Raw genomic sequence first — 21,054 nt, 5'->3', positions numbered from 1 at the left:
CGTGCAAACTGTCGAAAAAATACCCGAGTATGGAAGCCTCGATGCGCGAGTCTGACTCGCATTTGGCCAGTTTTTTCCTTTTGAGGTTCCTCAGTCAGTACGACCAGTACAGTAGTTGAGTAATTTTTTTTTAATCCAGGTACTTATGTAAATAAAACAAATAGTTCGGTACAGTAAAAATTACTTTATAATATTTAGTAGTAATAAACATAATATTTTCTATCGTCAAGATATCCAAGAAACGAAGATATTAGCAATGTGCGCGCTCTAACGCGAAACTACAACAAACTATACATTAATAGTTTGTTGTAGTTTCGCGTTAGACTCCTGTTTTCGACCTGTTTCGAAGGAAGTCCTTCGAGTAATTATGATTTGGTGAGCTTGAGGGTAGGATAAAGAAAATTAAGTGAAGAGGTGTACTTTTATTGCTTACTAGGTAAATACAGTTTATTTTAGGCATTCGTAATAATTTTTAATTACTATGTTTAATATTTACATTTCATTTGTCGACTTCGCTTCTTGGACAGCAAATTCCAGCATACCTGAAGCAGAAAAATGTCGTTAAAGTGATTTACCACATGTTAACTAATATTTTCAACGGTTTGCGAAACCAAGGTGGCGATGAGCAGGGCTCATTGTTCAAAGAACCGATAGACCCTCCACTAGGTGGTCTGACGACATCAAAGAGTCGCAGGGAGCCGCTGGTACAGGCGGCGACAGCCACGACGTGTGGAAAAAGATTATTTTACATTTATTTAGAATTGGAGTTGTTGATGTATTTTTTAAATGACTAGCTTATGCTCGCGACTTTGTCTACCTGGACTACACAAATTTCGAACCCCTATTTTACCCCCTTAAGAGTTGAATTTTCTAAAATCCTTTGTTAGCGGATGTCTACGTCGCAATAGCTATTTGCATGTCAAACTGCCCGATCCGTCCAGTAATTTGAGCTGTGCGTTGATAGATCAGTCAGTCAGCTTTTCCTTTTATATAATACTAGCTGATGCCCGCGACTTCGTCCGCGTGGAATAAGTTTTTTTAAAAATCCCGTGGGAACTCTTTGATTTTCCGGGATAAAAAGTCCTTCCCCGGGTTGCAAGCTACCTCTGTACCAAATTTCGTCAAAATCGGTTGAACGGTTGAGCCGTAAAAAGCTAGCAGACAGACAGACAGACACACTTTCGCATTTATAATATTAAGTATGGATATAGATAGAAGATAAAAAAATATTACTTTTTATCAACAAAGCAGTAGCTGTTTCGATAGTCGTCGGCGGTGATGTTCCGTGCGGCGAAGCAGCGCGAGATGTACACGCAGACACTGCCGGCCTTCTCGGTGACTCCCGCCACAGCTTCAGCAGACAACGGCGTGCTGTTGACGCACTCCACATCCCCACCCTCCGTTTTTGGTGGCTGTTCAGGCAAAACAAATTGAAATAAGTATTATAAAACAAAGGGTTTGTTTGTCTGCGAGATATTTTAAGAAACTATCGTAAAGTTTCCATTTAGTTTTCACTTTTCACCGAGGCTATCTAGATTGATTGTGCAAGAAGGTTTAGTGTAAACTAGCTGATGCCCGCGACTTCGTCCGCGTGGATTTAGGTTTTTAAAAATCCCGTAGAAACTCTTTGATTTCAGGGATAAAAGTAGCCTCTGTCACTCTCCAGTCTCCGGTCTTTAACTAAATCCATGCAAAATAATCACGTCGATCCATTGCACCCCTCGCGCCTCTCTAAGTCACTACCCGCCTTTTCCACTCCTGTCCCGCTGGCAAGTAACATACCGATTTCAAAGCTTAATGCAAATAGGATGTTGGTAGGATTTGGAAGCAAGCGGCATCGCAGCGGTTTAGTCGTTCCTTTTTCTAACTGACTTAGTAGGCCAGTTTTTAAATCACCACGATTTAGGAATACAATTCCTTACATCATCAGAGTTGAGGAGTTGGGTCCTCGAGTTCCACAATAGTCTTTACTTGGTAGGTACCTCCAGTATCAATTAATAACCGACAGTTTCTAAATCCCATCAGTTTCAGGTGATCAGGTCCCCTGCAGCATCAGGATTGAGAAGTTGGAATCCAATTTTTTATGGAACAATGTTGCGAAGTTTCTCTACCAATTAAAAAAGAGACGCAACGGAAAAACGCAAATCGTTTCAATCTCGGAGATTTTGGTGTACATAGGTAGAAAAACACAACTCCTTTTTTGAAAGTCGGTTAAAATTAGCCTATGTTACTCCCTGGTTAATCTTCTACTTGTCTGTGAAAGTCCCGTCATTGTTAAAATTTATAATTTTAACAATTTTTGTATGTATGTTTATGTTAGTTTGTACTCGTAGTTTAATTAGTGTAATTGGCTTTATGGCCGTTCTAATTAAATCAATACTTATAATAATAATAAATAAATAAATAATAATAACAATAATAATAATAATAATAATAATTTTTTAAAACGCTAACTTTGGAGCGCAAATCGGATTTTTTTTGGAGGCCCGTGACTAGGACTTCGTAGTTGAGTGCGGCCTGCACCTGCCTATTTGAGGTATAAATGACAAAGAGTCTCTATACCTCAATGTTTAAAGGAGCGGACTGAAATCCGTTACATCCATCGACATAGGATAGATATACAAACATCGATAAAAATTGATACTTACGCTTTCGGTTAAAAATAAAAATATGTGTTTCACGATTTTTGAAATATATAAAATCTCTTATATAAAATAGGGGATGAAAGTTTGTATGAAAGTCCATCGCTTTTCAAGTTATTTCCAGGAAAATTGGTATACTAAATACTACTACTAATAAACTGCCAGTTATAAATGAAGTAATATGTGTTTCAGGATTTTTAGAAATTCCGCCCCTACGCTGATTTTCTGAGCGAAGCCCGGGCGGATCAGCTCGTATAAAATATACTTACATCGATATCTTCTGTGAGATAAAGGACGACTTCATATCCATTTACTTTAAACACGAGAGTGTCAGTGTATTGTCTGTACATGTATGAAGTCCAATCAAAACCTCTCAGGTGATATTTTTCTTCATAAGGCTCATCCCGATTGTCTAAAAAAATTAAATTAACACATTGATATAATAACGAATCGGTGATAGCCTAGTGGTTAAGACGAGAGGTCGGTGGCTCGATCCCGGGCACGCACCTCTAACTTTTCGTAGACTTTTAACTACGTGTTAGGCAGTTAAAATATCACATAATTTAACTGTCAAGGATATAAACATGTGAGGAAATGTTCAATTCATGAAACATAAACATAAGATACTAAACTACCGATTACTTAATTAACTTACGATTTTGATGTACGGCGTCGGGAACAAAATCTATGGAAAACACAAAATATTTTCTGTATTATTAAGATAAACGTAAAAAACATATTATAACTAATAGGAAAGAAAATATTCCTTAATTTCAATAGTAACTATGTACAATAACCATATACAATATCTACGTACGTACTCTGGTGAAATTAGACATTGTGCTTCGGGAAAACCGTAAAACAGCTGCTCGATTGCGGTAGAATGATAGCTACAGTGTCACGATCGCAATCACCTCTGATATGTTGACGCTCTCTCACTATTGGCTACAATGCATTGTTGCAACAAGAGTAGCTCAAATTCAGCCAACCAGCCAAACAATTGAGATTGTAACAATGATTGATGCGGGTTGAACGAAATTAACCTACAGGATTACTTGACAAATGTACTTCCAAAGTATACGCTTAAAAATTTTAAATGGTTCAAAATAGCTTTTCGCGAATATCTCAGTATCACCACCCATATTTTAAATGATAAAGTGTATTTAGTTAATTTACCCTTCAATCACGCAGCAACGCAAGTCGAAGCAGCACCTCCGTTCAGCCAAATTAGATACTAAGCTAGATTTAAGAAGTGGCTACCTGGGTTTCGAGGAACCAATGAGCATAATCTTTGGTCGGCTGCTTGGTTCCCGGGGACTATGGTGTTCTTTAGGTACAGATAGGCGTGGATTTAGCTTTTTTAAATCCCGTGGGAACTCTTTAATTTTTCAGGATAAAAAGTTTTTCCCCGGGATGTAAGCTACCTCTGTACCAAATTTCATCAAAATCGGTTAAACTGTTGTGCCGTGAAAAGCTAGCTGACAGACAGACAGACAGCCAGTTTCGCATTTATAATAATATAAGTATGGATATGGATTTAAAATCGTCATCTTTAGACCTCGCCATACCTCGCCTGTTTAAGTTTCCGCCACCGCTGCCGTGAGGTGTTTGCTGGCTGGGAGCTGGCTGGTTGCTAATGCTGCCATATCCGGTATCCGTGATTAGTCTAGCTAGGAAAAAATAAATATTCAATTAGTTTATTTTTGAGAAATGTGGTTAAAGCCTAGAGGTTAAGTACTTAGGTATATTTAGGAGGTCGGCGGTTCGATCTCGGGCACTTCGAAGTCTTCGAAGTTATGTTATTTACAAACAAGTACATGTACTCGTACATATGTTGTACGAGTACGTCATGTCGATGGAGGGTCTTGCCTACAAAAACTTATTGACTGAAATTACGAGTTTTTAACTATAAGTCAAAAATATTACTTACTTGATTGAGCGTACAGCACAGGTCCGTCGCTTGAGGCTACGCTCAATGAATCGCCTATGAAATAAAATGATAAAAATTAACGAAAAATACTTAGAGTGTGGTTAAATGTAAATATATACAACCTTAACTTACCAGATGCGAAGCCTGTATAGATTTGTTTCATCAGCGGTGACGGTGCAACTGGCGCACTCCTAAACCTACGAACACCTACGAAATTAAAAGAAAAATAAGATAAGTAGCTAAGTACCAATAATAATTAAAAATGAGATATCTGGAGCTTTATACTTAACTAGCTTAGAACACCACCAATATTACCAACTGGCTGATGCCCGCGACTTCGTACGCGTGGATTTAGATTTTTAAAAATCCCGGGGGAACTCTTTGATTTTCCGGGACAAAAAGTAGCCTATGTCACTCTCCAGGTCTTAAACTATACCCATGCAAAAAATCACGTCAATCCGTTGCACCGTTGCGACGTGATTGAAGGACAAACCAACAAACCAATAAACCAACAAACCAACAAACCAACAAACAAACACACTTTCGCATTTATAATAAGGGTACTGATGCAATTAATGATGAGTGAAGAAGAATGTAATCTAATTTAATTTGTATGCAGAATTGAATGGAATCTAAATTTTCCTTTGCTTCGGTAGTTTTTTTTTTTAAATTAAATTTATTTATTTAAGAAAAAATATTTACAGGTTACAACAAATTCAGGTATAATAATAAACTCGAAGCTTGAGTTTTTCCGTATACCGAAATATTCCTATTTAACTCACTTGGGAAGTCAAGTCTTTCTACGTCCACAGGATCCACGACATCATCGGTATTGTTCAGCCTGACTACCACGAGTGACGTCAGAGGCGTTACGAACGAGTACTGAAAGCAGAGTTCCATTAAATTAGAAACCTAACCTAAACTATTCGACCTCGTTTACCTTCATCCACACTTATCCCAAAAGCTAAATCACATGAGTAGATGCTAAATGCTGATATAAGTATTACAAAAGTGGTCAAGTGCTACTCTGACTCGCATACGAAGGGTTCCCTAATCCCTACCACGTACATTTTGTACAAGAAATAAGACTTTTTAATTCATTTTATTTTTCATGGTGATCATAACCACCACGTAAAAAATCTAACCTTTCAGCTACATTCCGGCCATATTCCTGCATAATAATTTATGCAGCACCTACTTCAACACTTTCCTTTAAATTCCTAACATTATTTTAAATGCCTTCGTACCGCTGCGCTCCAAAGGCGAGATATTAATAAGTATCATACAATTCCCAAACCTAGCTGTATTCTGCTGATGAAGTCTGAATTTCCACCATTTAACCACTGTCACTGTGTGATTGGAATAGATTCTTGAACTCTGTCTGCGATGTCCACTTACGACAGGGGTTGGTACATTGGATGTGTTCGTTAATGGGTTCATTCCAAACGAGTACTTAAACTCCACAGTTCGCATAAAATATCTTGGTTTAATGTATCTTCTTGTATAAAATGATGACCCTATACCTTTAAAGCTATAGCGAGCGCCTTTTTCTCCGGACTGTCCATTGAGCTTGTGTCGTCCCCATGGCTGTCATCGCCGGCATCGCGTTTGTCCAGCAGCTGTTTAATAGTAAGATACGCCCAGAGCAGTTCTAAAGGCAAGTTATCGTCCTTTTCACGTTTCACCGGCACTTTATGATTGATCTCGTAAAGGTCCTGTTAAATATAAAACATTTATAATAAAAAAAATTTATTTACTTAGTACTAGGTACCATCATAAAATAGAATGCATGTAGGTACAATGTACCCCGTGTGTACCAACACAGTACAACATACCCTGCGACCATGTCCATCGCCCCTTAATCCGCGCACTTGCGGCGTGATTTCATTGACGTCCTCTGCGATCCTTCCTACTACTGCCACTTCCGAACCGTCGTTGATTGTGCGAAACTCGCTTCTGCTGACCGATCCTTCTTTTATCTGTAAAGTAAATTGAAATTATGGTCATTTTGCTACCTAGGTTTTAAATTCTAATGGCTTCATATGACCTGTCTGTGAGGGTAGAGGAACTTGACGTCAGCGAGGAGCGGCGAAGACACCTGTCGGTAGAAGTCGTGCAGTTGCAGCGCCGCGTCAGCCGCCTCGTAGATGTGCCGCATGAAGCCCTCGTTGCGCAGTGAGAGCTTGCGCAGGAAAACGCGGTCCGCGTCGTCTCCTGTTTATACAACCTCAATATAATTTTACCCATATGTACTTATGTATATAAATTTCCTTTTACCCTACGTACCTAGGTATAATCTACGTTTGGTCATTTAAATACAAAGAAAAAGAGTTTTATAAAAGTTGTAAGTAGTAGGTAACTTAATATTGTAAATATATGTATAAGATTTATGTTTTGTGGTTTTACCAAAAGCAAGTGAGTAAAGCGGTGCTCGGTTCTCGCCGCAATTTTTTACGGAGAGATATCTTATTATTCGATCGCCATCAGTTTCACCCACGGTTGGTTCACCGTCCGTCAAAAATATAATAATGGGCTCCAACTTATCTGAAAGCATAATAAAATGTATTTATTATACAAATAAAAACAAATCCATGTTCAAATACTTATTTTTATTCTTTCTGTTCTTCTTCGATCAGTAAACAAGCTAGGTATCTCAAGTTCACAATTATGAGCATAAAGGCTCCCCCATACGTCCTATTTCCATTGCGGCGTTATTATCGCAGCATTGTGTAACTACATGACCATCCTAATACAAAATGTACTGAAAACAGATATCGCAATAACGCATGCGATATTATCGACCGATAATAACGCGGCTGTGTGGGGGAGCCTTAAAGGATTTAAGCGATTTTGCATGCCCAAAATTGTTAACGGCTTGATAATTTCTAGCATCGATTTTGTTATTGTGCAATCAAGTTTAAAATTATAGTTTAAAAATTATGATAAAGTAACACCTATTATGTTTCATTAGTAAAAGTACTAGGTACTTAGGTAGTTCCAATATGAATAGTAATTTATTAAGTAACTAGCTGATGCCCGCGACTTCGTCTGCATGGTTGGAATTTGGTTTTTAAAAATCCCGTGGGAACTCTTTGATTTTCCGGGATAAAAAGTAGCATATGTGTTAATCCAGGGTATAATCTTTCTCCATTCCAAAATTTCATCCAAATCCGTTCAGCCATTTTTGCGTGATTGAGTAACAAACATTCAAACATCCAAACATCCACACTTTCACATTTCTAATATTATTAGGATTAGGAAACTAGGATTAGGATACATAAGAACACTCGGCAGCAAATATTTTCCCAACTTACTTTCTTTTTTAGCTGAATTCGTGTCACCTGCTATATCTGTTTGATTCACCACATTCTGGATGAGATTTATAGCCATGTCTAGAGCGCTGTAGATATTTGTACCTGTTTCAGTGCAAAATTTTTTAGGTTCTTCTATTTAGAAAGTTATACACATATCTGTCATCAGTAATTTGACATTTGAACAGAGTATAATTATTCCACCGCTATTCCAGGCAAAGAATTTGCAAGAGTACCGCGAAGAAGTTATATTATAAACAAATGTAATTGGATTGTCAATGGGTACGACCTAAAAATCCTTGCTCTCTCATAATATAATCTCCAATTTAGAGGCAGGATGGTTAGAAAAAAATTGATCTCTAATCATCATAATCACTAGAGGAAACTCGAAGTTGAGTTTGTTGTGGGCTCTTTCAGACCAGTGTGCATTTAGAATACTATCGCTGCCTTAGTTTTAAGTTTTAAGTTTACGTAATTAATTATTATCATTATCTATTACATAAATTATTTTATATATTCATTCAAAAAGTGTAGGTACAGTAAGATCTATTTTGAATAAATAACTTTGATTTTGGCTTTGACTTTAACTTTGAACGATATGCACTAAGGGAACTCGGAATCAGCATAGCTTATTACTAAATAGGCAGTAGGCACACATGGCACAATACTCAATAGCCCAACGGTTGAGGAGCGGACTAAATTCCGAAGTGCAGTTTACTTACCTCCTCTAGCACGAAATTTAGATATGATAATCTTAGCTGCAACTATATTTTCCGGTGAAGCAATGGCAGGTGGCACCAGGCTGTTTTTATTGTGTATGTTATCAGATTCGTTCAAGCTGTGAACCTGTAATGATAACATTGTGAACCTTTAACTTGCGATATCTGTATACAAATTACGATATTTATTGAACTAACTTTCTTACAGATAAAATAGATTATTATTATTATTTATTTACATTAAACTAGCTTATGCTCGCGACTTCGTCTGCGTGGGCTACACAAATTTGAAACCCCTTTTTCTAAATGAAAAATATTTTACCCCCTTAGAGGTGTTTTTCCAAAAATCCTTTCTTAGCGGATGTCTACATCATAATAGCTATCTGCATGCCCGATCCGTTCAGTAGTTTGACCTGTGCGTTGATAGATTAATTTTAGATAGATAGATTAACAGTCAGTCAGCTAGTCAGTCAGCTTTTTCTTTTGTATATATAGAAAAATAAATGTTAGATTATTATAAGCATAGTAAACAGGAAGATAACATTACTGTGACATGACTATTAAATTCGATGATGCTGAAGTGATCGCTTGGGTTGAGGTCAGAGAGAATGGCGTTCATAGCTGTTATCAGTTGCGAGATCTTGTTTCCTCCCATGGAACCTGACGTGTCCAGGACAAACACGGCGTGCTTGCTCAGCGGCGGCAAGGAACTCGGAGCGAAGAAGTGTACGAAGTAGCCGTCATTCACCTGAAATTATCGAACGGAAGTTTCTAAATAGTGACATACAAAAATAAGTCTGAAAAAATGTAGCTCTGTTTTATACTCAATACTAGTTCACGTCACGGTGCCATAAAATCAGACAAAATTATCTTTATAATTAAGAAAGAAAGAAAAATATTCATTTACTTGCATAATAATTGTGCCACATGATAAGTATTATTACTTATAAGTAATAAAACTTTAACTATAGTTAAAGAAGACATACTTACCTACTTCAAATAATGTTCATAGAACTTTTTGTGCAGAAACTTTGGGGAAAAAATTGCCCTGAGCTGAAAAAGTGTAATAATGTAATAGTTACCAAAATTTCTCCATTCTTTGGCTGAACCACGTTATATTGTACAACAAATTGTCCTAAGAGACCCACATTTTCATTTACTTCTTCTCCGCTATCGTAACCAATGTTATAAGAATCGGGGTCGCTTGACTTTTTACTTTTTTCCTGAAAATAATTTTCTTTACAATTTTAAGTAAGAACATACTGAAGGGGCTTATTCCTTGAATATCTTTCCTGCTGGATTTTTATTATTTTATTTCGATGTTGTATCAAACAAAACGTCTCTATTAACAGCATACTCATAAGCTACCCATACCGCATACTCGTAGATTTAGATTTAAGTACTTACGTAGGTATTAATTATCACCACTACCTATATTAATCTTACAAATTAACAATTTTGACCATCAGTAAGCGTAACATTTTACCTATTCTAAATAAATAATTTGAGTTTGAGTTTGCTCTAGAAAAGTAGAAAACTACATACCGCATATATTTCAGCTAATCTTTTCTGTTCTGCCAGGTCGGGAGTGAAAGTGATAGTAGCTTCTCTTTCATTATTGCCTCTTTTAATGACTGCGTTTGCGTTTTCTGAAATTCAATCATCATTGTAGTCTATAATAATGTACATATAGTTAGTTCCAAATATGTTAATAATTTTTGTATTGATTTTTCTAGTGTATTCCTAAGCCGTGGTGATTTAGGAACTGTTGATGGTGAATTGATCTTGTAGTTACAAAGCATTGACTTTTTCAGGTCCAAACTCCATAATCGAGATGTTACACATTACTGAACTAACAACTGAGAGTGGATTAAGAAAATGCTAATTGTTAATTTATTTATGTATTACGCAAAAATAAAAATTCTTTTCAAAAAGCGGACCTCCAAGCCAACTTCCAAACAAAGCAATAAGATATTTTTTGTTTCTACACGCAAATATTAAAAATAAGCATAAAAAGAAACTATAAATCGACGCATGACGCCTCGCTCAACTTCAAACATACCTACGCGACGTGGTGAAGGAAAAAATATATTTTTTGTGGAGGCTTTGGAAGTTAGAATTTGTGTACCATTTTGGCATAGAATAGAATCCTAAAATGTACAGACTCACGTGCATCATTCTCTGTCGCATCGACTTCGTTCCCAGTTCTCAACTCCGGCACCCTCAGTACCGAGATCTTCTGAGACTCCTTGATGTGTATAACGACGTCCATTTTGGGCACGAGCGCGCCCGGGAGCAGGTTGATAGCATGGTTGTACACGCCGTTCCGACGGACCAACAACTCTTCGTATCTTAAGCGGTACGTCGCATTACTCCTGCCTTCCAAGTTGAACTTTATTGTGAAGTGGTTGGAGTCACGAGCTCTGCGTTTTAATAGTTAACATAATATAGTTAAATCACTGATTTATTTGATATATTGATAAGATTCTCTGTTTAGCTTACTTACTTGGTAGCGACATGAGCAGCAGAAACTCCTTTTGCAACGGCATCGTTGTATATTTGTTTAGCTTGTTCTTTTTCTTTTACATACGCTTCGTAGGTTTCTTTACCGAGAGTCCTAAAAATTCACATTTTATACAGAACATACTATTACTAGTGTTAGATATATAAAGAAACGAAAGTAGAGACAGACAAACAGACGGTTGTCCTTACGTTACCTTTTACGTTACATTTTTAACATTAAATACAAACCCCTCGGAGACAAACAATTATCCCGGATAACAGTTCTCATGGGATTTTTAATAGTGTGTAATGGGTAATGTTCTTACTAGTGAATTTTTAATTGCTCCGCTAACTAGCGGTTGCCCGCGACTTCGTCCGCGTTTGACTGTCTGTCAATAATACCTATCGTTAATCTAAATATTACGTTATCTACTTTTTACTCTTCATACGCGTTTCTCCATACAATTTATTCTATTATATTTATTACTAGACTAGCAGTTGCCCGCGACTTCGTCCGCGTAAAATTTCTGGTTTCTCATGAGATTTGAAATTTTCCCGTTGCAAAAGGCCTGACTCACCTACTCACTCAGTCTCACCTTAAGGCACGGAACCCAGAATACCTATTTAGGTATTCTGGGTTCCGTAATTATAAAAAATATTATAATAAATTGGCATTTGCCAATTTTCATATCTCTAACTTCAAAAACATAGGATTTTCATATAACTTTTCAACCCATATTTCACCCCCTTAGGGGGGAATTTAGTTAGATCCTTTCTTATCTGATACCTACCCCCTAGAAAGAACCGACGCGACGCGTTTCAAATTTCAAGTAAAAATAACAATAGTTAAAACTTTCTATAAAAACTTTTCCCCCCTATTTTACCACCCTTAGGGGGGAATTTCCCAAATTGACTTATACAAACAAAACCGTTTCTTAGCTGACACCTACGTCCTAGAAAAAACCTACCTTCCAAATTTCAAGTTTGTAGGCTTTATTTTTCCTGAGATTTCGTGATTAGTCAGTCAGTCAGTCAGTCAGTGAGTGAGTGGTATTTCGCTTTTATATATTTAGATTACTGCTTTCATTTATTTGTGGTACGTTGTTGATACAGATGTTTAACTGCAAGCATTATTAACTTTTTTATAATATGTAGACATACATAGTAAATCCAGTTATGAAGGCAGTTTCAGGCAGCAGCACATGGAAAGTGGCTTCCTGGGGCCGCCTGCTAGGATTGTACACGTTGGACACGACGGCCGTGCGCGCGTAGCGCAGAGCGATCTCGGAGCGCACGCGCAGGTGGGTCATCTTGAGCGGCGCAGCAGGCTTATCATCTATGACGTCGTCTTTGACCGGCTGTAAAAGCCAACTTTTATGAATGTGAAAGAGTGCCAGTCTACCTTGCCTCATCTGTTTGACCTATTTTGATGAAATTTGATGTAAAGATAGCTTACATTCCAGAGACGGACATAATAATATGGCTACTTTTATTCCGAAAAATCAAAAAGTTCCCAGGGGATTTAAAAAAACTTAAATTCATGCAGACAAAGTCGACGTCATCATCCTGTTAAGCGAGGTTTAGACTAGCAAGAACTTCTTGCAAGTTATTCCACAAGTAGGTACTTGCAGAATTGTTTACACTACGAGCAATATTTACAATACATACATTTGTGACTTGCGGCAAGTCCAGCAAGTTACAAAACTTGCGGAAGTGAGCTTGACGTGACTGTTTACACGGTGTACAAATAGAAATTGGTATTATTCAATGTACCTTCTAGAATCTAGGTAGGCATAATATACAATATTGCTTATAAACCAATTAAACTGATAAATGAAAGGATTTTCCTCGTCTGGACTCGTTTCATTACGCAATACCTACGTACCTAATATTATTTGCAAATGACTCGACAATACCTACCTAATGATATTAGTATACAGTATACTCACTACTGACCTACTGGTAAAAATCAGGGCCTTTGAAGTTTGGAAGGACCAAAGTTACGTCACTCAATACTAACTTCACATCAGTTTAGTTCACCTGATATGAATAGAACCAATGATTTGGCTAATGAGAGTACCAGTGAACTGACATACATACACACATACGTAGACTACTAAGCTCAAAGACTTCCCATAGTTCCATAGTCTTTTTAAACTTCTGCAGGACACTATACTTACGTTTGAATTGGTGCCTACAACTATTCCGTAATCATCTTTAGTAGGAAAGTTCGGGAAGTCTACCGATGCAGAGAGCACACCGAGCAATTTTATTATATTGACGCAAAACACCACCGCCAGCCATCCATGCTTCATGTTGTTTATCTGGAAACCGACAGATATAGTATATCGACCCTTGCAGAATAACATGCTTCATGTTGTTTATCTGGAAATCGAGATAGGCACCTAAATTATATTTTGGATTTTTCTATTTATATTTATAAAGTATATATTTTTAATTTTATCTGGAAGGTATAATAATAACAGACAATTATTATTAAATAAACTTAAATCTAAATTAAAATAATAAAAAACATTAAATTAAAACTAAAATTAATTAAATTAATTTTAAAACCTCAATGAGGTAGCATCTTGGGCACAATTACCCAAGATGCTGTAAGCATTAGGTACCCCTTTGGTTGGATGGCCAAACGAATTCTTTGTCCAAGGTAGCTGCCTGTCAATTATATTTTATACACAAAAATTACCTACTTCATAACATTATTAAAATGCGTAATAATGCCATCAAATGGGGCCGATGACCGGTGTTGCGTTGGACTTTGCTAACGATTCTTTCTACATGCTAAACTTGCTACAGGAAAAACTTTACCGAGAAAACTATAATATATAAATATAAACTATACGATGCAGCTGATAGTGATAGCATGATTTCTTATACGTAAGCTTTGTAACTTACTAAATATCAAACATGAAAATAATGATTAAATTTTATACCAATTGATGAATTAATTCAATTCTATAATTTTATAAAAACTCCTACTTTTCACTCTTTAATTTTTAACGTGGGCTTCCATGCTCCATAACGGAGTCTGATATTTTATGGAACAGCTGTTAGAATATTACTTGAGATTTCACTACAGGACTTCTCAAGGTTTGGAGGCCCCATAGGTCCCTCTTTGTAGAAAAAGGATGTAAGTAAGGATGTAAGTATAAAATATGTTTTTTAGAAAAAAAAACATTTAAGTACTTACAGAAAACAGCAATACCTACTTTAACCTGATATGTTATGAGGTACACGAGGTCCGGGTATAAATATTTAAATCCAGTTGCGAGTAGAATAAAAAACTTACACATTCGGTTAACAGGAAAATATATCAAAAACCGGACAAATGCGAATCGGGCCTCGCTCTTCTCGTTCCGTATTTTACATAATTATTATGTTTTTTTATTTTATTTTTTATTATCAAATCAAAAAGCTTAAACTAAAAACACCGAAAAACCACAGAGGTTTGTCCTCAGTGCCTAGCTGCAACGATTAGGTACCTATTAACTAACTAGCTTCTGCCCGCGGCTTCGCCCGCGTGGCCTACAGGAAACAAATGGCATTTTTTTTTCAAAAACAAACATTATAACATCAGGACACGCACTCTGAATAGCACCGAATAACACATATAACCTTCCAACCCCCATTTCACTCCTTTAGGGGGGGGGGGGGGGGATTTTCTCATAGTCGTTTCTTAGCTGACACGGGACACCTAACCTCAGGAAAAAACCTACTTTCCAAATTTCAAGTCAATTATAATATCAATAATTAAAACTTTCCCATACAAACTTACATCCCCTATTTTACCACCCTTATGGGCGAATTTTCCAAAAATCCTGAAACACATATTTCTTCATTTGTGACCGAAAACCCAAATACCAATTTTCATGCAAATAACTTGACAAATGACGGAGTTTCATACAAACTTCCATCCCCCATTTAACCCACTTAGGGGTGGAATTTCGAAAAATCCTTTCTCAGTGGATACCTACTCTTCACAAAGAATATACCCTCCAAATTTCATGTCTTTAGGACCAGTGGTTTAAGGCTGTGCGTTGATATCTATGTCAGTCAGTCAGTCAGTCAGGACTTTGAATTTTATATAATATATAGATAGATTATAGATTATTTAAAGCTAATAATCTAAATACCAATTTTCACGTCCCTAACTTCAAAAACATAGGACTTTCATATAACCTTCTAACCCCCATTTCATCCCTTTAGGGGGGGGGGGGAGATTTTCTCATAGTCGTTTCTTAGCTGACACCTAACCTCAAGAAAAAACCTATTTTCCAAATTTCAAGTTAATAATATCAATAAATAAAACTTTCCCATACAATCTCTCATCCCCTATTTTACCACCCTTATGGACAAATTTTCCAAAAATCCTAAAACACGTATTTCTTCATTTGTAACCGAAAACCCAAATACCAATCTTCATGCAAATAACTTGAAAAATGACCGACTTTCATAAAAACTTCCATCTCCCATTTAACCCAATTAGGGGTGGAATTTCGAAAAATCTTTTCTTAGTGGATACCTACTCTGTACAAAAAATAAACCCTCCAAATTTCATGTCTTTAGGACCAGCGGTTTAGGCTGTGCGTTGATTTCACATACAAACTTACATCCCCTATTTTACCACCCTTATGGGCAAATTTTCCGAAAATCCTGAAACACGTATTTCTTCATTTGTCACCGAAAACCCAAATACCAATTTTCATGCAATTAACTTTAAAAATTACCGACTTTTATACAAACTTCCATCCCCCATTTAACCCACTTAGGGGTGAAATTTCGAAAAATCTTTTCTTAGTGGATACCTACTCTGTACAAAAAATAGACCCTCCAAATTTCTTGTCTTTAGGACCAGCGATTTAGGCTGTGCGTTGATTTCACATACAAACTTACATCCCCTATTTTACCACCCTTATGGGCAAATTTTCCAAAAATCCTGAAACACGTACTTCTTCATTTGTAACCGAAAACCCAAATACCAATTTTCATGCAAATAACTTGAAAAATGACCGAGTTTCATAAAAACTTTCATCCCCCATTTAACCCACTTAGGGGTGGAAATTCGAATAATCCTTTCTTAGTGGATATCTACTCTTCACAAAGAATAGACCCTCCAAATTTCATGTCTTTAGGACCAGCGGTTTAGGCTGTGCGTTGATATCACATACAAACTTACATCCCCTATTTTACCACCCTTATGGGCAAATTTTCCAAAAATCCTGAAACACGTACTTCTTCATTTGTAACCGAAAACCCAAATACCAATTTTCATGCAAATAACTTGAAAAATGACCGAGTTTCATAAAAACTTTCATCCCCCATTTAACCCACTTAGGGGTGGAAATTCGAATAATCCTTTCTTAGTGGATATCTACTCTTCACAAAGAATAGACCCTCCAAATTTCATGTCTTTAGGACCAGCGGTTTAGGCTGTGCGTTGATATCTATGTCAGTCGCAGTCAGTCAGTCAGTCAGGACTTTTATATATATAGATATTTGAATTTTATATATATAGATTACTTAAAGAAATAATCTACATGTAGGTATAGAACGCGAAGAATCAAGTAAGAATGTAACATAATATAATCGTGAGTAGGTTTATTAAATTTAGTCACAGCTTAAAAGCTAGATCTATAATATAAAAATGAATCACTAAATGTGTTGGTCATCGCAAATCTCGAGAACAGCTGAACCGATTTCGCTAATTCTTTTTTATAATATTCCTTGAAGTACGAGGATGGTTCTTACGGAGAGAAAAATTTAAAAAATTTGAATCGACTGTTAGTCGGACCGAAGTTCGCCAGGGCAGCTAGAAGGTACTTATAAATCCTTGTTTTCAGTGTTTGTTATCTAAATAAAGTACCTATATTATGTTACATAATTTACCGAATTCAATATATTTTAGTTTTGGGTGAACGTTCTACACCAAATACTTACCTTCAGGGTTGTAATTCATTTCATCTGCGAGCTAGAGAAAGACTAAACTCGAGTGAGGTAAGAGGTAACTCTCGGTTTGATCCTGTAGGGCGATTGTCTAAAACCTGCATCAATCATTATTACAATCTCAATTGTTCTGATTGGCTGAATTTGTGCCATTCTTGTTGCAACAATGCATTGTAGCCAATAGTGAGCGAGCATTAACCAATCAGAGATGATTGCGATCGTGACATTGTAGCTGTCAAACAACCGCGGTAGGACCACTGAATCAACGATATGTCAAATATTAGGCTATGGTACATAGAAGACATGAAATCATCAGAAATAGGGCTACCTGCGTCAAATAATATACTAAATTACTAACATTTGACCCCTGCCAGTAACGTCGAAGCCTCGACGTTTTTTCCCTAACTGTCGTGAACTGTGCTAGAGACCCGCGACACGCGGATAGATATGGTCATACAGCAGAGTGACATTACTATTTACTAGCACAACTCGTGTGTTAATTTTATCCTTTGGGTACGGAACCCTAAAAATCAGTACTCACTTGCTTGTCTGTAGCTCAGCAAGTTAAAAGAAACATCCACTTTAATAATATAGTACACATGACACATCCACTGCGTGCTAGAGGAAAAATCTTAATAAGTCGATAGACGAGCAAGCAGTGCATGCATAATAATAAGTTTAGCACAACAAAGAGATGACATTTTATTAGAAGAGCAAACCTAATACTGTCTTAAGACAATTATGAAATAAAACTTAAAAGGTAAGGTTGAAATCTGAAGCTCATTTCACAATACGGGATATAATATTGTATTGTAGTCCGGTCAAAAAAGACATTCAAGGTTACAATAATTCACATAGAGCTAAAAATTGGTACGAATGTTGGGAACACCAATATTGACCAGACTATAATATAATTTATATCCCGTAGTGTGAAATGAGCTTAATCTGACTGACTTATTAACGTACTGCTTAAATCGCTAGGTCTAGAAACTTATGATTTTGCAATTAGGTTTAGGTTTTCTCGTAGACTGCCAATAAGAAATAATTTGATAAAAATTCCACCCGAGTGAAGCCCGGGCGCTAAAGCTATAGGTAATTAGTAATAAGCGCCATTGATTTAAATGAACAAACGTCTATCTCATAATTTACTCTTATCACTAGCCTAGTATAATACTTATACAGGTTGTAACCAAAACGCTGGCAAAAACTTTGCATTATTGTTATACTGCCTAAACACAATCCAATATACTAATAATATAAAAATCTACTGGTATTATTGTCATGAGTCAGGTTGATACCATTTTGCTGGACATTGCACGCTCTAGCAATGACATCTCTCTGCGCGTATTAAGTACTTATAATATCATCATCGACGCGACGGTTCTATTGAACGAGATCAGTTTTAATCCAAGAGCTGATCTGCTGGGCAAATCGATAAATTGATCAATTTGAATACCTATATCCAAAAATATGCGTGAATTCTTCATGTGCTTTTCAACTGTCACGTCAATAGATTTTTTCTTTTATCACTGTGCATATCTGTGCATGTATAGTACGCGACAGGACGAGATGAACATCGGGGAGAGGGAACGCCGCGCACAGCTCCCTCGCTAACCTGGTGCGGGCGAGCGGGGGTGACTTATCGGAGGGTGGGGTTCTGAACTGGCTTGTGATTTTGCCTTGTAGCACATGTGGAGTCCACAGAATCCATATCTATAACATATCTGCAAATACTTAGTTTGATTCCAGCCTCGCCTCACCTCGCTCGCTCGGTTTTGTAGAGCATTGTCTCTATCGTTGAGACCAACAAAACAACGCTCTACAAGCCGAAATCTCATTCCAAAGGTCGATGTAGGCACCTACATTATTTTCTGCCGCGTACTACCGTGATTCTCAACTTATTAACCGACTTCAAAAATAGGAGGAGGTTCTCAATTCGTCGGAATCTTTTTTTTAGAGTCGTATCAAGTTTAACGCGTTCCGAAAACTATAATAAAATTTTCTCGTTTTGTAACGTTTTATCCCAAATCAAAGTGTGTGACTTCTATCGTATAAAGATAACTAAAATTCAAATTCGAAGTTGGCCTACTCAAGAACATCGATGACTCAAGTTACAATACAAGTCAACAGAATACTTTGAGGCCATAATATTAAAATAAATAATAGGGAAAATTAATAAAATAATAGCAGCTATACACTGTGTTTTCTTTAACTAGGACAATACGGGGAATCAAAAACAACAAGAGATACCTATCTCTATAGACTAGAGAGAGAGAGAACCTGCAGGGAAATTGTCTGAGGAACCAGTAGGAGGTCTTTTTTGTGAAAATATTTTGAAACAGGTAGACAATTTTTGGGTCAAGTGTGAGTTGTCCACAAAAAAATGTCTACTTTTTATAATGTTGATCGACTAAGTTTCATGTAAGGATGTCCCAGAAAATAGTTGATCTTTAGGTAAATGTGCTAAGTACCTAGTTAAAAAAACACACTGTAAGTATAATAATCGTTGTTTTTGTTGTATTTTTGCTTTGTTGCCACCTGGAAAATGAAAAACTAAATAATAACAAGTTCGGCGGAGCTCTTTGTAACGGAGTTGGAGCGGTCTCAAAGTTTCTACTGTCAGGCTTTTCAATGTAAATTTAGTGAAGATCTGATGAATAGATTCGGAAATAGATATTTAAAAAGGTTCACTAATGAATGACAAAAAACGTATGACAAATTATCAGTTCACCAAAAACTTTTGAAAAACTAATCAAATCACAAACGTCGTATACCGCAAACATATCATTTTACAAAAGATCATTTGACAAATATTCTATTCACAAATGTTTAACTTTCCAAATTTTTAAAAATTTATTATTTCACCAAATAATTTGTTTTTCAAATTCGCGATTTTACAAAATAATAGATGATAAATTTATTATTTGATAAAATAACTAATTAACAAAAAACATACAAAAAGTCTGTTTTGCATACATATGCAAACCCCTATGCAACGCATCAATAATATCATGGGGCTCCTTTTTTCTGGGTGCGAAAAAAAGAAATAACCCACGAAGGGGATGGCGGGGTCTCAGACCCCGCCATCCTCTTCTAACCTAACCGTTCCGAGTTGGAGTGGCCCAAGTCCCGAGTTCGCTTCGCTTGCTCTTGATGGTGGGAGCGGGGGTGGATGAGAGAGACCCCCCACCATAGTGGTGGTCTCTTCTCGTCGACCGGGGCCCGTCGACGGAGCCCCGCTTTGCGGGGCTCCTTTTTTCTGGGTGGTAAAAAAAGAAATAACCTACGAAGGGGATGGCGGGGTCTTACAGACCCCGCCATCCCCTTCTAACCTAACCGTTCCGAGTCGGAGTGCCCCAAGTCCCGAGCTCGCTTCGCTCGCTCTTGATGGTGGGAGCGGGGGGGAGGAAAGAGACCCCCCACCATAGTGGTGGTCTCTTCTCGGCGACCGGGGCCCGTTGACGGAGCCCCGCTTCGCGGGGCTCCTTTTTTCTGGGTGGTAAAAAAAGAAATAACCCACGAAGGGGATGGCGGGGTCTTACAGACCCCGCCATCCCCTTCTAACCTAACCGTTCCAAGTCGGAGTGCCCCAAGTCCCGAGCTCGCTTCGCTCGCTCTTGATGGTGGGAGCGGGGGGGAGGAAAGAGACCCCCCACCATAGTGGTGATCTCTTCTCGGCGACCGGGGCCCGTCGACGGAGCCCCGCTGCGCGGGGCTCCTTTTTTCTGGGTGGTAAAAAAAAAAATTACCCACGAAGGGGATGGCGGGGTCTTACAGACCCCGCCATCCCCTTCTAACCTAACCGTTCCGAGTCGGAGTGCCCCAAGTCCCGAGCTCGCTTCGCTCGCTCTTGATGGTGGGAGCGGGGGGGATGAGAGAGACCCCCCCACCATAGTGGTGGTCTCTTCTCGTCGACCGGGGCCCATCGACGGAGCGGAGGAGGGGCTCCGTTTTTCTGGGTTGAAAGAGACCCCCCATTATAGTAA

The 21,054-nt window shown here is 37.6% G+C and overlaps 1 protein-coding gene across 1 annotated transcript; it reads right to left on the bottom strand.

Annotated features, from left to right (window-relative positions):
• Positions 1-386: 386 nt before the first annotated feature.
• LOC117981990 (inter-alpha-trypsin inhibitor heavy chain H4-like) lies at positions 387-17,724 on the bottom strand. Its single transcript, XM_034968264.2, has 22 exons — positions 17,610-17,724; positions 13,285-13,428; positions 12,266-12,462; positions 11,109-11,219; positions 10,772-11,025; positions 10,148-10,251; positions 9,685-9,825; positions 9,150-9,350; positions 8,606-8,729; positions 7,887-7,988; positions 6,979-7,116; positions 6,620-6,786; positions 6,408-6,551; positions 6,096-6,287; positions 5,355-5,454; positions 4,705-4,779; positions 4,573-4,626; positions 4,211-4,312; positions 3,298-3,327; positions 2,912-3,054; positions 1,234-1,412; positions 387-542 (listed from the first exon to the last, which is right to left on the bottom strand). The coding sequence occupies exons 2-22, from the start codon at positions 13,417-13,419 to the stop codon at positions 500-502; spliced, it is 2,736 nt and encodes a 911-aa protein (XP_034824155.2). The 5' UTR covers positions 13,420-13,428; positions 17,610-17,724; the 3' UTR covers positions 387-499.
• Positions 17,725-21,054: the final 3,330 nt, after the last annotated feature.

Source organism: Maniola hyperantus, chromosome 4, assembly GCF_902806685.2.
Source record: "Maniola hyperantus chromosome 4, iAphHyp1.2, whole genome shotgun sequence".
NCBI classification, from domain to species: Eukaryota; Metazoa; Arthropoda; class Insecta; order Lepidoptera; family Nymphalidae; genus Maniola; species Maniola hyperantus.
Note: the sequence above shows the minus strand (reverse complement) of the source record. Positions and strands in the feature narration are given on the sequence as shown.

What these genes read in the sequence shown, in the direction of transcription:
- LOC117981990 (XM_034968264.2), bottom strand. Translation starts at nt 13,419, where the DNA reads ATGAAGCATGGATGGCTGGCGGTGGTGTTTTGCGTCAATATAATAAAA. An exon ending in TTGTAGGCACCAATTCAAAC is followed by an intron (nt 12,463 to 13,284) that starts GTAAGTATAGTG and finishes TGGCTTTTACAG; the next exon opens with CCGGTCAAAGACGACGTCAT. An exon ending in AGAAAGACTTGACTTCCCAA is followed by an intron (nt 4,780 to 5,354) that starts GTGAGTTAAATA and finishes TTAATTTCGTAG; the next exon opens with GTGTTCGTAGGTTTAGGAGT.